The 13790-nt window shown below is 43.2% G+C and overlaps 1 protein-coding gene across 1 annotated transcript; it reads right to left on the bottom strand.

The window, feature by feature from the left end:
• Nucleotides 1–448: 448 nt before the first annotated feature.
• LOC106577621 (myozenin-2) lies at nucleotides 449–13260 on the bottom strand. Its single transcript, XM_014155838.3, has 6 exons — nucleotides 12842–13260; nucleotides 11028–11117; nucleotides 9458–9624; nucleotides 7016–7145; nucleotides 1431–1617; nucleotides 449–1051 (listed from the first exon to the last, which is right to left on the bottom strand). The coding sequence occupies exons 2-6, from the start codon at nucleotides 11107–11109 to the stop codon at nucleotides 811–813; spliced, it is 807 nt and encodes a 268-aa protein (XP_014011313.1). The 5' UTR covers nucleotides 11110–11117; nucleotides 12842–13260; the 3' UTR covers nucleotides 449–810.
• Nucleotides 13261–13790: the final 530 nt, after the last annotated feature.

Here is a 13790-nt window from a genome sequence, read left to right as displayed (position 1 = left end):
GAATACCCTATATTATTTTGAGTGGGATAGCTGAAAGATGTAGCTACAGAGAGGAGTGGGTAGGAGACTAGCTGATATGATGTGAGTGGCCGCATTGTCGCCAAAAGGTAAGGCGCGTCATCTCACTCGCCTCGGGGAAGCAGATTTGATTTGTCAGCTCGGGCAGTGCAACCTTGAGGTGTGTTATAGAACTGTAACTTAGACTGACATAGGATGTGAGTGGTGATGGAAGACTACATAGAAGAGAACACAGGTGCAATGTCATGCGGCAATGGATCCTTCACTGTAGATCAAGCGCAGACACTCACTGCTGAACAGTTATTCAAGTGTTTCTCTGTGAATATGTTAAAGCAATTTGTGTCACTCAATCACAAGGAAAGGGACAAATTCAGCAGGAAAAGCAGCAATGCAAGCATAAAATCATTAAAGGAAAACTGAAATAACAGCATTATGCTTTATATAATTTTATTTACCTCAAAAAACAACTAATACCAATAATCAAATGTCATCAGGCAAATACAATTTCACTCATACACATCAATGTATGTACAGCTCCTATACTGTATTTAGTAACTCTGGCTAGTGTGGTTGACTATTTTAAGTGCAGTTTGAAGATGGGCAGAATACCTTGGGCATGGGCCAACCAGTTAATCAGAGAAATGTGTGTTTTCGCCACAAAGAAGTAGCTAAGCGGAAAACCAAAATACCTCCTTCCCTCACTCTGACCCTATTCTGACCCTAACCCACCAAAAAGGACTTGTGGGTAGCAAACCAGGAAACATCTCGGAAGACGCAGCATCCGCCAGAGTTTCAAAGGTCATCGGACTCCGGGATAAACATGGGAACCAGCGGCACTGTGGGAAGGATGAGTGGGGCGCTGGTCCCCGCCCAGCCACAGGCCACCCTGTTGAATGTGGGCCTCTGCACTGCCAGCTCCGCCTGGAGCTCGGGGTACAGCTCCGGCATGGTGTTGTGTTCCACCTCGGGGGCCTTGAACAATGGGTCTGGTCTGGTGGACTTGCCTCCGAAGCCTCTGAACGGAGTAGCCACCCTGGAGATAGATAGAGGATTGGAAATGTTAATATTAACCTTGCACCACTAACAATGCAGAGGGAAGTGACAGATTGACTCATCCCATCAAAGGTATGAGGCACTGTCTGGAGGACATGTTCTGTTGAAATGATAATGCATGGTGTGTCTGTTGACTATGTTGTGACCCAGATAAAGGAAAGCATGTCAGTGTACTCCATCTACTACAAATGTGTAAAATCAAGTTGATATTTTAGTACATTTCGACATAGAAGACATTGAGTATGTTACGCTCATTACAAAATCACATGTTGACATATGTTTTCCGAAGTCAGGAGTGTTACACGCTGCGCAAGTACTATTTCAACCAAGGTGTGGTCCGGGTCCATCATCAGCTATACCTGTTGAAGCTCTTGTACCCTGGTCCTTCTGGCTTGGCCTCGGGCTCTTGCAGGCAGGCGACGAGGCTATCAGCCAGGGAGGGGTCGTGGTGGTAGATGGCCTGGTCCCAGGGGGAGTGGTAGGACTTTGGGAGGCATGTTCTGTTGAACTTCTCTGGTTCCATTTCTTTCAGAGGTCCACCATAACCTGGGTGAAAGAGAGGGAGAGAGAATCTGGTGAAAGGGCCCTGGGATTCCACATAACTTTTCTTTGGTACAGCTTGTGGTTCCAAGAAGTAGAGTGACTGAAAAAGAGGTGGGGAGGGAGAGAAAGACAGAGAGAGAGAATTAGTGAGAAACTGCATAACAGCAAAATGATGTAATAGACTATTAGAAATGATTCACAATGACCTTTGAGGCATCCATCAGGCCATATATATTATACTACCAACCTGATTTTTCCTAACACCAAGCTCAACATAAACCCCATGAAGCACCGCATGGGTCCTCCCTGTATGCCTCCAGGGGAAAATATGGTCAAGTTTCACAGTGAACCAACACGAAGGACTTCTTACTGTGTGGTGTAAGGTTGACAGGGAAGGCCTATCCAAAGAACTATCCTTCAAAACGAGTGTTCTTCACCAGGGGCAGCTTGCAAGCAGGTGTTACATAACGTGGGGTGTTGCACTGTCACGTCCAACCCTCTTATAAATAACAATCCCTCTTCCTGAATTGATGGTTGCTCGAGAAGGAAATGGGAAAGACCAAACATTGGCCCCTCGGGAGTTCTGCTGTTTTTCACAAAACGCACACCACAAGAGATTTATACCGGCCACATACAGTGCTCACGTGCATGGTTGCGCATTTAGTTGCTCCAATGTGTTGTGGGAAATGTACTGTGACTGCCGCACTTCAGGAAACACTGGGGGTTGGGGGAGATAAGAGGAGGATTTGTGTATAAGTGACATGGTTGCCCCAAAGCTTGGTTAGTAACAGAATTACGCTTTGACTCAGGTAATTTTTTATTTTTTTGTCATTTAAAATATATGCCAAACAGAAACCATTGATTTAAAAGTTTAACAAACCATACAACTCCATGCACAAGGACTACTTTAAAAATGTCCACTGAAAAATGTACAAAAACGAATGTAGTGGAAGAGCTGTACAGATGCAAACTTTGGTAACGGAATTACGGTAAAATCTCCCTCGTGTTTTTATGCAACCAAAAAAACTCTTAAATATCTGCTCCAAATGAAAATATAAAAAATATCTGCAAAAAGAATGGGGTGTCCGTTATGACATGGCACCTTGACTTTGAACTACAGTAAGTGAACTACAGTTTTGGTTATTGAACTACAGTAAGTGAAGTGGATTTACACCCGGTAACGGAATTACATCATGGGTCCCTGAACTGCACTGCACAGAAATGCATAATTATGGATATGAATATCATTCTCATGTTTCACAAGTTTTCACATCACAGCAGAACACAGTGAAGTACCGTGTAGTACAATACAGCAGAGCATAGTAGAGTTCAGTACAGTACTGTATTGTACTGTATTGTGCTCCACTCACTGTACTGTGCTATCCAAACTCTATGATAGGTTCAAATTTGGCCCGGTCCGTCTTTGGACACCAAATTTCAACTACTTTTCAACATCCTTGGACGTGCAGTGTCGGTCGGTGCTCAGTGGGTGAAGGATGCTGGTTAAAGTAAATGGAAAGAGAGGCGGCATTAGGTGTCAGTAAGAGGTGTCAGTAAGAGCTGGGAGAGTTTACATTAATTGGAAAGAGAGAGGCAGAGAGAGGAAGGGGTGTTATGGACTGGTGATTACACAACCAGATGAGAAAGAAAACAGTTCTGATCTTATATGCTAAGACTTATATCCAGTCAAGAAACTAACCCTAGCCCCTTACTACCTAGACAGGATTTTACTTGTATTAAGTAATATAGTCATAGCTCTACCTTGCCCTCTGATAGGTTAGGTAGGACTTTGTTACTAGGAATGCTTTCTCCTTTATTCACTCATGGTGCTGGATATAACAAACAATGAAATGCTTTGCTAAGGCTTCATAGGGGAAAGCATTTTATCCTTGTGTGGAATCTTCTGGCTCCAGGGCATGAGCCATCTTTCTCCTCCTCCCTCTTTTAATGGAACCCCCCTAACTTTCTGTATCTATCCCTCTTTCTTTCCCCCCTTCCCTCTCTTTTTACTGGCGACCATGGGCATAGTTTGATAACAGTCCAGATTCCCCACAGGAAATGTATAGAGTATTTCCTGTGTCCACTGCTCACTGTCCCCTGATACCATTTTACATTTTAGTCATTTAGCAGGCGCTCTTATCCAGAGCGACTTACAGTAGTGAATGCATACATTTCATACATTTTTTTCTGTGCTGGCCTCCCATGGGAATCAAACCCACAACCCCGGCATTGCAAACACCATGCGTTGCAAACACCATCCTTTACCAACTGAGCTACAGGGAAGGGCAAGAGACTAGCTCTCAGATCATGCTTGCACTCCCGATTCAGCACCGTCAACATAATATGGACACCAGTTTAGCCGATGAGCACATGGAGACAGTACGTGTTGCTATTTCTGGAACTTACGACTACGCCACCACCTTGAGGGGGAGAAAAGTCAGTGGATACAGCATGGAAAATGTTGGTTGGACCTTGTGTGCAATTGACCAATAACGTTAAAAAAAAGAAAAAATAATTTGCTAAAATGGGAAATCATAACAGTCACAAACCACAGTTGGGTGACCTGCTACTGTCCTCCGTTCCACTGGCATATTGTTTCAGTGCCTTCGAAAAATTATTCAGACCCCTTGACTTTTTCCACATTTTGTTACGTTACAGCCTTATTTTAAAATGTATTACTTTTTTTGTGCTAATTTATAAATAAAAAAAACTGAAATATAACATTTACGTAAGTATTCAGACACTTTACTCAGTAGTTTGTTGAAGCACCTTTGGCAGTGATTACAGCATTGCGTCTTCTTGGGTATGACATTACAAGCTTGGCACACCTGTATTGGGGAGCTTCACCCATTATTCTCTGCAGATGCTCTCAAGCTCTCTCAGGTTGAATGGGGAGCGTTGCTGCACAGCTATTTTCAGGTCTCTCCAGAGATGTTCGATCAGGTTCAAGTCCGGTCTCTGGCTGGGCCACTCAAGGACATTCAGAGACTTGTCCCGATGCCACTGCTGCGTTGTCTTGATTGTGTGCTTAGGGTTGTTGTCCTGTTGGAAAGTGAACCTTTTCCCCAGTCTGAGGTCCTGAGCGCTCTGGAGCAGGTTTTCATCAAGGATCTCTCTGTACCTTGCTCCGTTCATCTATGCCTCGATCCTGACAAGTCTCCCAGTCCCTGTCGCTGATAAACATCCCCACAGCATGATGTTTCCAAAACCATGCTTTACCATAGGGATGGTGTCAGGTTTCCTCCAGACATGATGCTTGGCATTCAGGCCAAAGAGTTCAATCTTGGTTACGTCAGACCAGAAAATCTTGTTTCTCATGGTCTGAGAGTCTTTAGGTGCCTTTTGGCAAACTGCAAGCGGGCTGTCATGCTTTTTACTGAGGAGTGGCTTCTGTCTTGCCTCTCTACCATAAAAGCCTAATTGGTGGAGTGCTGCAGAGATGGTTGTCCTTCTAGCACAGGGGTGGGCAATTCCAGTCCTCGAGGGCCTGATTGGTGTCACAGTTTTTCCCCAGCCCCAGCTAACACACCTGACTCCAATAATCACCTAATCTTGATCTTCAGTTTAGAATGCAATTTGATTAATCAGCTGTGTTTTCTAGGGTGTGACACCAATCAGGCCCCCGAGGACTGGAGTTGCCCACCCCTGTTCTAGAAGGTTCTCCCATCTCCACAGAAGAACTCTGGAGCTCTGTCAGAGTGACCATCGGGTTCTTGGTCACTTCCCTGACCAAGGCCCTTCTCCTCCGATTGCTTAGTTTGGCTGGGCGGCCAGCTCTAGGAAGAGTCTTGGTGGTTCCAAACTTCTTCCATTTTAAGAATGATGTGGGCCACTGTGTTCTTGGGGACCTTCAATTATGCAGATTTTTTGTGGTACCGTTCCCCAGATCTGTGCCTCGACACAATCCTGTCTCGGAGCTCTACGGACAATTCCTTCGACCTCATGGATTGGTTTTTGCTCTGACATGCGCTGTCAGCTGTGGGACCTCATGTAGACAGGTGTGTGCCTTTCCAAATCATGTTCAATCAATGGAATTTACCACAGGTGTACTCCAATCAAGTTGTAGAAACATCTCAAGGATGATCAATGGAAACAGGAGGCACCTGAGCTAAATTTAGAGTCTCATTGCAAAAGATCTGAATACTTATGTAAATAAGGTATCTGTTTTATTTGTTTATAGATTTTCAACATTTTCAAAAAACAGTTTTTGCTTCATCCTCATGGGGTATTGTGGGTAGATTGCTGAGAAAAAAGTATATTTAATACATTTTAGAATAAGGCAGTAACATAACAAAATGTGGAAAAAGTCAAGGGGTCTGAATAATTTCCGAAGGCACTGAAACAATATGCCAGTGGAACGGAGGACAGTAGCAGGTCACCCAACTCTGGTTTGTGACTGTTATGATTTCCCATTTTAGCAAAAAAAAGTTTTTTTTTTACTTTATTGGTCAATTGCACACAAGGTCCAACCAAAATTTTCCATGCTGTATCCACTGACTTTTCTCCCCCTCAAGGTGGTGGCGTAGTCGTATGTTCCCGAAATAGCAACACGTACTGTCTCCATGTGCTCATCGGCTAAACTGGTGTCCATATTATGTTGACGGTGCTGGATCGGGAGTGCGAGCATGATCTGAGAGCCAGTCTCTCCCTGATGGTATCAGGGGACAGCGAGCAGTGGACACAGGAAATACTCTATACATTTCCTGTGGGGAATCTGGACTGTTATCAAACTATGCCCATGGACGTCAGTAAAAAGAGAGGGAAGGGAAAGAGAGAGGGAGAATGAGGGATAGATACAGAAAGTTAGGGGGGAGCCATTGAAAGAGAAAAAGAGGGAGAGGGAGGACAAGGAGGAGGAGAAGGAGAAAGATGGCTCATGCCCTTGAGCCAGAAGATTCCACACAAGGATAAAATGCTTTTCCCTATGAAGCCTTAGCAAAGCATTTCATTGTTTGTTATATCCAGCAGGACCATACATATACAGCACCATGAGTAAATAAAGGAGAAAGCGCTCCTAGTAACAAAGTCCTACCTAGCCTATCAGAGGGCAAGGTTGAGCTATGACTATACTACTTAATACAAGTAAAATCCTGTCTAGGCAGTAAGGGGCTAGGGTTAGTTTCTTGACTGGATATAAGTCTCAGTCTAAATTAGGCTTGCTATCAGGCCAGGCTGCGCTACTTTTAATTTGGACCAAGGTTTTTTATTCTGTGTGCGATTCAGGTGATACAACACACATTTTCAACTGATCAAGGCTGACTCCAACATCACTGGCTCACCCAGAGATAGCCCATGCTTATAAATCATGCTAATGACTCCACTGACCTCAAGGCTACTGAGTCATAAGGGTCATGTGGTCATGAGTTTAGAGCAGAGGTTATTTCCCAGTTGCAGCACCCACCTGGTGCGATGTTGTCTGGGTTAGGGGCTGTGCTCAGGTCAGGCATGTTCTGGGGCGTTTTAGCTGACTGCTCCACTCTTAAGCTGTTTTCTTTGGTTTCTTGACTCTCTGTTTGAAGAGTTACACCATTCTAATGGGAGAGGGAGGGAAGGAGAGGGAGAAATACAGTTTAGAGCAGGGGTCAAAGAGATAGAGAGAAAGAGTGAGGGAGAGCGAGAGGGACAGAAAGAGGAGAAGGGGAGAGAAATTGAGAGGTCAGTGAGTGTCTTATGCAGAGCCAGTAATATAAAGAGCATTGTTTTCTCATGCTTGAATATCCTGTGCTGTGGTCCACAGTGGGTAACTTTCATCTTCCCAGTGATATTTGGAAGGATTTACGCCAGGACTTCCTCAGGAAATGTCGACAACTTGAAATTGCAGTTCCCCTTTGCCCCAAAGGTAAACAAACTGGGGGGAGATATTCTTTTTAAAAGAATTTCATCATATTCAAATATATGTAAATATATTCCAAACAACCTGTCAAACTCTGACGCCCTCTGGTGGCATTTTCTAAGCGACTTTCATTAGATACACCTAAAAACTATTTAAAAAATCGAAATATCCTACAAACGCATGCTTAGTACTGATAGAAACTTAATAACCGTGGCATTCTATTACAGGTGTAATTTTATGTCTCAGTTTGAAGTAAAATATGTCACCAATTACCATTCAGAAAAACATTGTCATATCTTTAACCTGATGGTGGCGCTCTACACATTTGCAAATTCCCATTGGAACACAGCCATTAAAAAAGATGCGTCTGGTTTGATCTGGTTTGGGTAATACCTCACTGTGCGAAAATGGCTGAACAGATTTTCAAGCCTGACATCCGATCACCCTAGTGATCGGGACTTTTGAGTTATTATTTTTTATTGTTGTAAATAACAGGCAGACAGGCGAGGAAACCCTCAAACTTATTTTCCCATTCATTTTTCTCATTGGAAACGAATGAGATGGATCAATGGATGCATTTGAGGTAATGTCATATTAAATGTGGATTAAAAAATAAATGCATTGCATTACGGTGACTACCAGAGTGTACCCTTTCCACACATACAACATTTTTGCACTTTTGGTGACTTGACCTAAATTGCATACTCTATGAATATGACCATAGCTCATGGGGGCATTCTTATGACATCACCAGAAGTAAGATTAGAGCTCAATTTTCAAAAAGACAAGTGCTTTAGCTTTCAAGTGATATGTCACTTTCTTAAGCTCCGCAGGCCCGATACCGGGCCCAAAACAACACTCAAGAGTTTAACAGGTATGACTGTGTGTACATTCCAAAGGCTCAAGCAACTATCAGTGTATTGCATGACATTACTGTTGTGTATGGTACGTCGTACTGTACGTTATGGTTTACAACAGTGTGCTGCTTTACGTATGAATGGATTGTCAGAATGAGTGGCACATGTCATAAAACATCAGAGTGATGTACAATGTGAAACAGTGCAGATGTGCGTTCTTCTCCAGCTAAGCTAGATATAACAATTACTAAATGCAAAGTAACAGATTATTAGACCCTTGGCATTTGGACTTTCTGTTTTAAAAGCTATATGGGAAATGTCCCTATGTGGCCTAAGTAGTCTAGTAGCTTACTAGGGCCTAAAGTAGACTATAGGGCCTATGTAGCCTATATTGCTGCGAAGACAATGACTTCGTACACTGCCCATCCAAACACAAAGCATGTAAACAGGACTTTGACGTATGCCCGTTGTAAGAATATCACACCTATTATGCAAGTCCAAGGCCTTGTCCAGAAACAACCCCTATGTCCTGCCCCCTATCCTCTATGCCCTCATTATAAATCTTCATGTAGCAATATATGATAGCAAATCCACCTAGCCTATCAAAGGGCAGAGCTACTATAGATCTACTGTACTCTATACAAGTGCCTAGGGGGTGGGGTCAAGGGTTTGTTTCTGGAACAGGTCCAAGTCTTGAGCAGCAGTAGGGCTGCAGTCTGCAAAGCATTTCAAGTGCCTATGCATTATATCAGGAAATTAAGTATTGTGCTCCTCAAGTTCTTTTTTTTAGGACCATAGGCTGCTATAGGATTGGGGAGAATAAATCACTAGATGTACTAGCCATGCAGAACAGTCTCCTACAGTTCAACAGCTGATAAGTTACTGATAATGTAGAAAATGCTTATTGATAATGGTCTGATTGAACCGTTTAATTAATGGAAACTCTGTGATGAGCCTTATTTGCGTCTCTCATCACAATCACATAAAGTACCAAAACAAATGGTAACTGTCATCACCCTCATCGCTCAGTTTCCCTTAAATGTTCTTGTTGAAACAGCAACTTTGTTCCAGTGTTTTGATTGTCCTTGTAGTACACTATTGTAGTTAGTGTTCACATTCAAGGGTGCACATGCAAGTGGTTTGTGTTGCTTACATTGATCTGTGTGTTGGTTACATTCTGGATGTTCTCGAAGGTGTATTTCTCGGAGCGCCTCTTGCGCTTTTCGAAGAGGAGGGAGCCTCTGTTGGAGGCCAGAGACAGCTCCTCCAGCATCACATCCTTAGGGACACTCATCTTCTTCCCCAGGTCTATCTCTGCATCTGGAAGAGACACAACAGCTCTGAGAAAGTGTGTGTGTGTGTATTGTGTCATACTGTACCTCCCCTGAATATGCCCTTATTATGTGTAGTTGTCGGTTTGGCTGAGCTAGTGTCCCATACTCCCTTACTTTTAAATGACCCTATTATGCATATTCTGTCAAAGTAGTTACTCATTATACTGACAATATGCACATTTTGACAATTACATTCTACTGATTACCTTTCAATGTAAAACGCATTTTACACATTCCAGATACCCATCTCACTGACTTAGTATACACTGAGAATACAAAACATTACATTGAGCAAGCTATGATCCCTTATTGATGACCCTTGTTAAATCCACTTCTATCAGTGTAGATGAAGGGGAGGAGACAGGTTAAAGAAGGATTTTTAAGTATTGAGACAACTGAGACATGGATTGTGTATGTGTGCCATTCAGAGGGTGAATGGGCAAGACAAAAGATTGAAGTGCTTTTGAACGGGATATGGTAGTACAGTAGGTGCCAAGCGCGCCGGTTTGTGTCAAGAACTGCAACGCTGCTAGGTTTTTCACACTCAACAGTTTCCTGTGTGTATCAACTATGGTCCACCACCCAAAGGACATCCAGCCAACTTGACACAACTGTGGGAAGTATTGGAGTCAACATGGGCCAGCATCCCAGTGGAACACTTTCAAACACCTTGTAGAGTCTATACCCCGACAAATTGAGGTGTTCCTAATGTTTGATATACTCAGAGTATACTGTCAATATGAGTAATGATGAATCATTTTCTCGTGTCAGCCAGCCTCTCATGTTGACCAGCCAGCCTCTCATGTTGGCCCCCTTGTTTGCGATTAATACCTAATGCATGCTGATCATGGAGGTGTCATAGGCCTATCAAATCAGCCAAAAGCAGTCTAGCCTGCCAGAATATGCTTCAGCTGTCAGTGACCCTCAGGCCCCCCATCCCTCCCTCCCTACCCCGACAAGCCATGCAGTTGTCCCCGCCCAGAAATAGCTTGTTCAAAGGACAACGACAAAGAGATTAGTTACTTTGAGCAAATAAAATTCTTATTTATATACAGGGCCTTAGATGGTGGCGAACTAGATGATACCCCGCTACAAAGCGAGAGTGTTAAGTGTGTGTGTGAGAGGAGGCTGGTGGTGGGAGCTATGGAATTAATGGAATGGCAACAAACATGTGGTTTCCATATGTTTGATGTGTGATACCGTTCTATTCATTCTATTCCAGCCATTACAATGAGCCTGTCCTCCTATAGTGCCTCCCACCAGCCTCCTTTGGTGTGTGTGTACGTACGCGTTTGTGTTTGTTCACAGGCACTCACGTGAGTGTATTTATGTCTGTGCAGTATGTACACTATGACTGCAGTTACATTTATTCAGAGAGTGAGAGAGTACCTTCAGGACCCTGTATCTCCCTACAGATGGCTGCTGCTTGCAGCTTCCTCTCATTGGTTGTCATGGTAGAGAACTGTGACATTGCTGCCGCTGGGGAAACACAATATCACAAGGGACAGCATGTTACGGCACACCTTGTTCAATGGCAGCTAGTTTAACATCACCTCAAAGGAGGCAACACTGTGCAGCATGCTATTGATCGCTAACATTACACTCCCCCTGCCACGCACAAACACCGGAGCCGGTTGCATTTATTGGAGGCGCTAAAAGGGCAAAGTTAGCACATCCCTTTAAATAACCTTGGCATCACTTTAAATAACCTTGGCATCCCTTTAAATAACCTTGGGCCGTTAAACGCTGTGCACATACTCATCAGACATGGCAGGAGCAAACCACGGTGGAACAAGAATCGATATGCTTGGAATTATCCATGTTGGTCGAAAATGGACAGGGGTACAGGACAGGACACAACAAACAGATGTGACAGTTGAGAAGATGGGGCGAGCAACAGTCCACAGCAAAATACACATTTTGCCCAAGTCCAGCTATAGCCTACTGCAATTTCCCAATTCTGGTCCTCGAGTATCCCAAACAATACATATTTTTGTTGTGGCCCCAGACAAGCAAAGGTGATTCTACTTTTCAGCTAATTATCAACCCCTTGACAAGTTGAATCAGTCATTTTTGGTCCGGGGCTACAACAGAAATTTGTGCTGTTGGGGGTACTCGAGGACCGGAGTTGGGAAACACTGTATGCACCATCTTGTTTTCATTAAAATCTGAATGAATATATATACTTCTATGTATAGTATTTTATGAATAGGTACTCATAAGTAAAGTAAAACAACTCAAAACTGATCTTGTCCACTAATTTCGCCTTAGAGCCATTCATAGCTATCTGACCAGTCGATTAAAGCATGCTCACATGTTCATTCATAACTTTAGTGTCAGCTCCAAGAAGTAAATCCACTTCCAAAGAACTTCTCAATGTTCATTCATACTCTGTTGTAAATGTAAAAATGTTAAGGGAATAGCACCAACAAAACATGTATGGAGAACTAAGAAATCATTTGAAATTGCTGCACATTGTCATGCATAGTTAAATTAATCAACATAGAGTAAGTCATTCCAGCCTGGTCTCATAGACTCAATGTCTAGCAACCCAAAGGTTGAGTGTTCGAATCTCATCCCGGACAACTTTAATTAGCAACTTTACAACTACTTACTACTTTTTAGCTACTTTGCAACTACAGTACTTAGCAGGTTAGCTAACCCTTTAACCTAACTCCTAACCTTAACCCTAAGTTTAACTAGCCACCTAGCTAATGTTAGACTTGACCACCTAACTAACATTAGCCACAACTAATTTGAAACATATCATACGCATTGCAAATTAGTAACATATTGTACAAATTGCAATTGGGAACATATCATACAAATTGTAATTCGTAACATATCATATGAAATGGATGATGGACATCCACAAATTAATACATATGTAACATATACTAAATGGTGGGAGACACATTTACATTTACTATGTTACGTCTACCCCTGAGTCCAGGTTGGTCATTCACATAATGCCAGGCTTTAGTAAATCTTAGGGGGATCAGATAGACTTACATATTAACAAGACATTGGGATGCAAAGAACTTGTTAGATTGACAATTGTGTGGAGGGCAGCTCTGTCGCAAAGGTCTATTGAGTGTCCCCAACAAGCTTGACTTGAAACATCAATGTCACCCTGTACAATCACACAGCAAAACATATAGGCACAACACCTAAGAAGTGGCCCTATGGTTATGACACCTTACCTGTGTGTAGGTCCCTTTAGGGGGGTCTCAAGATATGTCTGTATCCTTACGGAAGCTAGGAAGGCGTGGGGCGAGGAGGTCAGACTGGGTAGTGCGGCCTAGACGGGTCCTTGCGCTCCCCAGCTCTGAAGATGTTGCGGGTGTGGGTGGGAAAGAGGGGGAGGGGATGGGGATCGCTGGCTGGCTGGGATGGGAGAGTGACTGGGTGGGTGTCAGTGTCTGTTGTCATTGGTATGTGGTTTGGCCAGCGTGGGAGGTGGCTAAATATAGAAGGCCTTGGCTACCACTTCACTTCCCGCTCTCTCGTGGACCGTTGTCTGTACAGTAGCTTAGATGGAGGTCACTACCAGACTAGCTCAGTCTTAGCCACTACTTCCCCCTACACCTTTTTGATTCCATACCATCTCCCCCCTCCCCGTCTGACAAGCAAGGACCCGTGAGAATGTTGTAAATCTCCCTCCCCGCAGTTGAACCAAGTTTCCAAACCCTTATATTACTGATCCTTGACATATGTATTTATAGTGTAGATCTCAATGGTCTGCCCAGGGAGCTGAAACGATTGGATATTACTGATCCTTGTCATATGTATTTATAGTGTAGATCTCAATGGTCTGCCCAGGGAGCTGAAACGATTGGATATCTACCTAAGCCGCTGAAAGGAGCTGTTTTGGTATTGGGCCATAGGTGGCAGGAGAGGTCATTGAGAGGAGATTTATATTTCCGGTGCACCAAATGCATCAATGACAAATGGAACTACCAGTATGCAATGAACATAAAAATAAATTCATAAAAATATGCCTTATGAGCTTAGAACGGAAAATATAAGCTTGTTTTGCTCTAATGTTTGTAGACATTGTAAATGTAACCAAATACTGTTTAGCCTCATAACATGCTTAAAACTATTATTAAATATATTGGATGGTCTGTCCATGCATCTATGGCTCCGTCT

Source organism: Salmo salar, chromosome 18 (assembly GCF_965601325.2).
Source record: "Salmo salar chromosome 18, fSalSal1, whole genome shotgun sequence".
In the NCBI taxonomy this organism is placed as follows: Eukaryota; Metazoa; Chordata; class Actinopteri; order Salmoniformes; family Salmonidae; genus Salmo; species Salmo salar.
The sequence above is the reverse complement of the archived record's forward strand: the minus strand, read 5'-3'. Positions and strand labels throughout refer to the sequence as shown.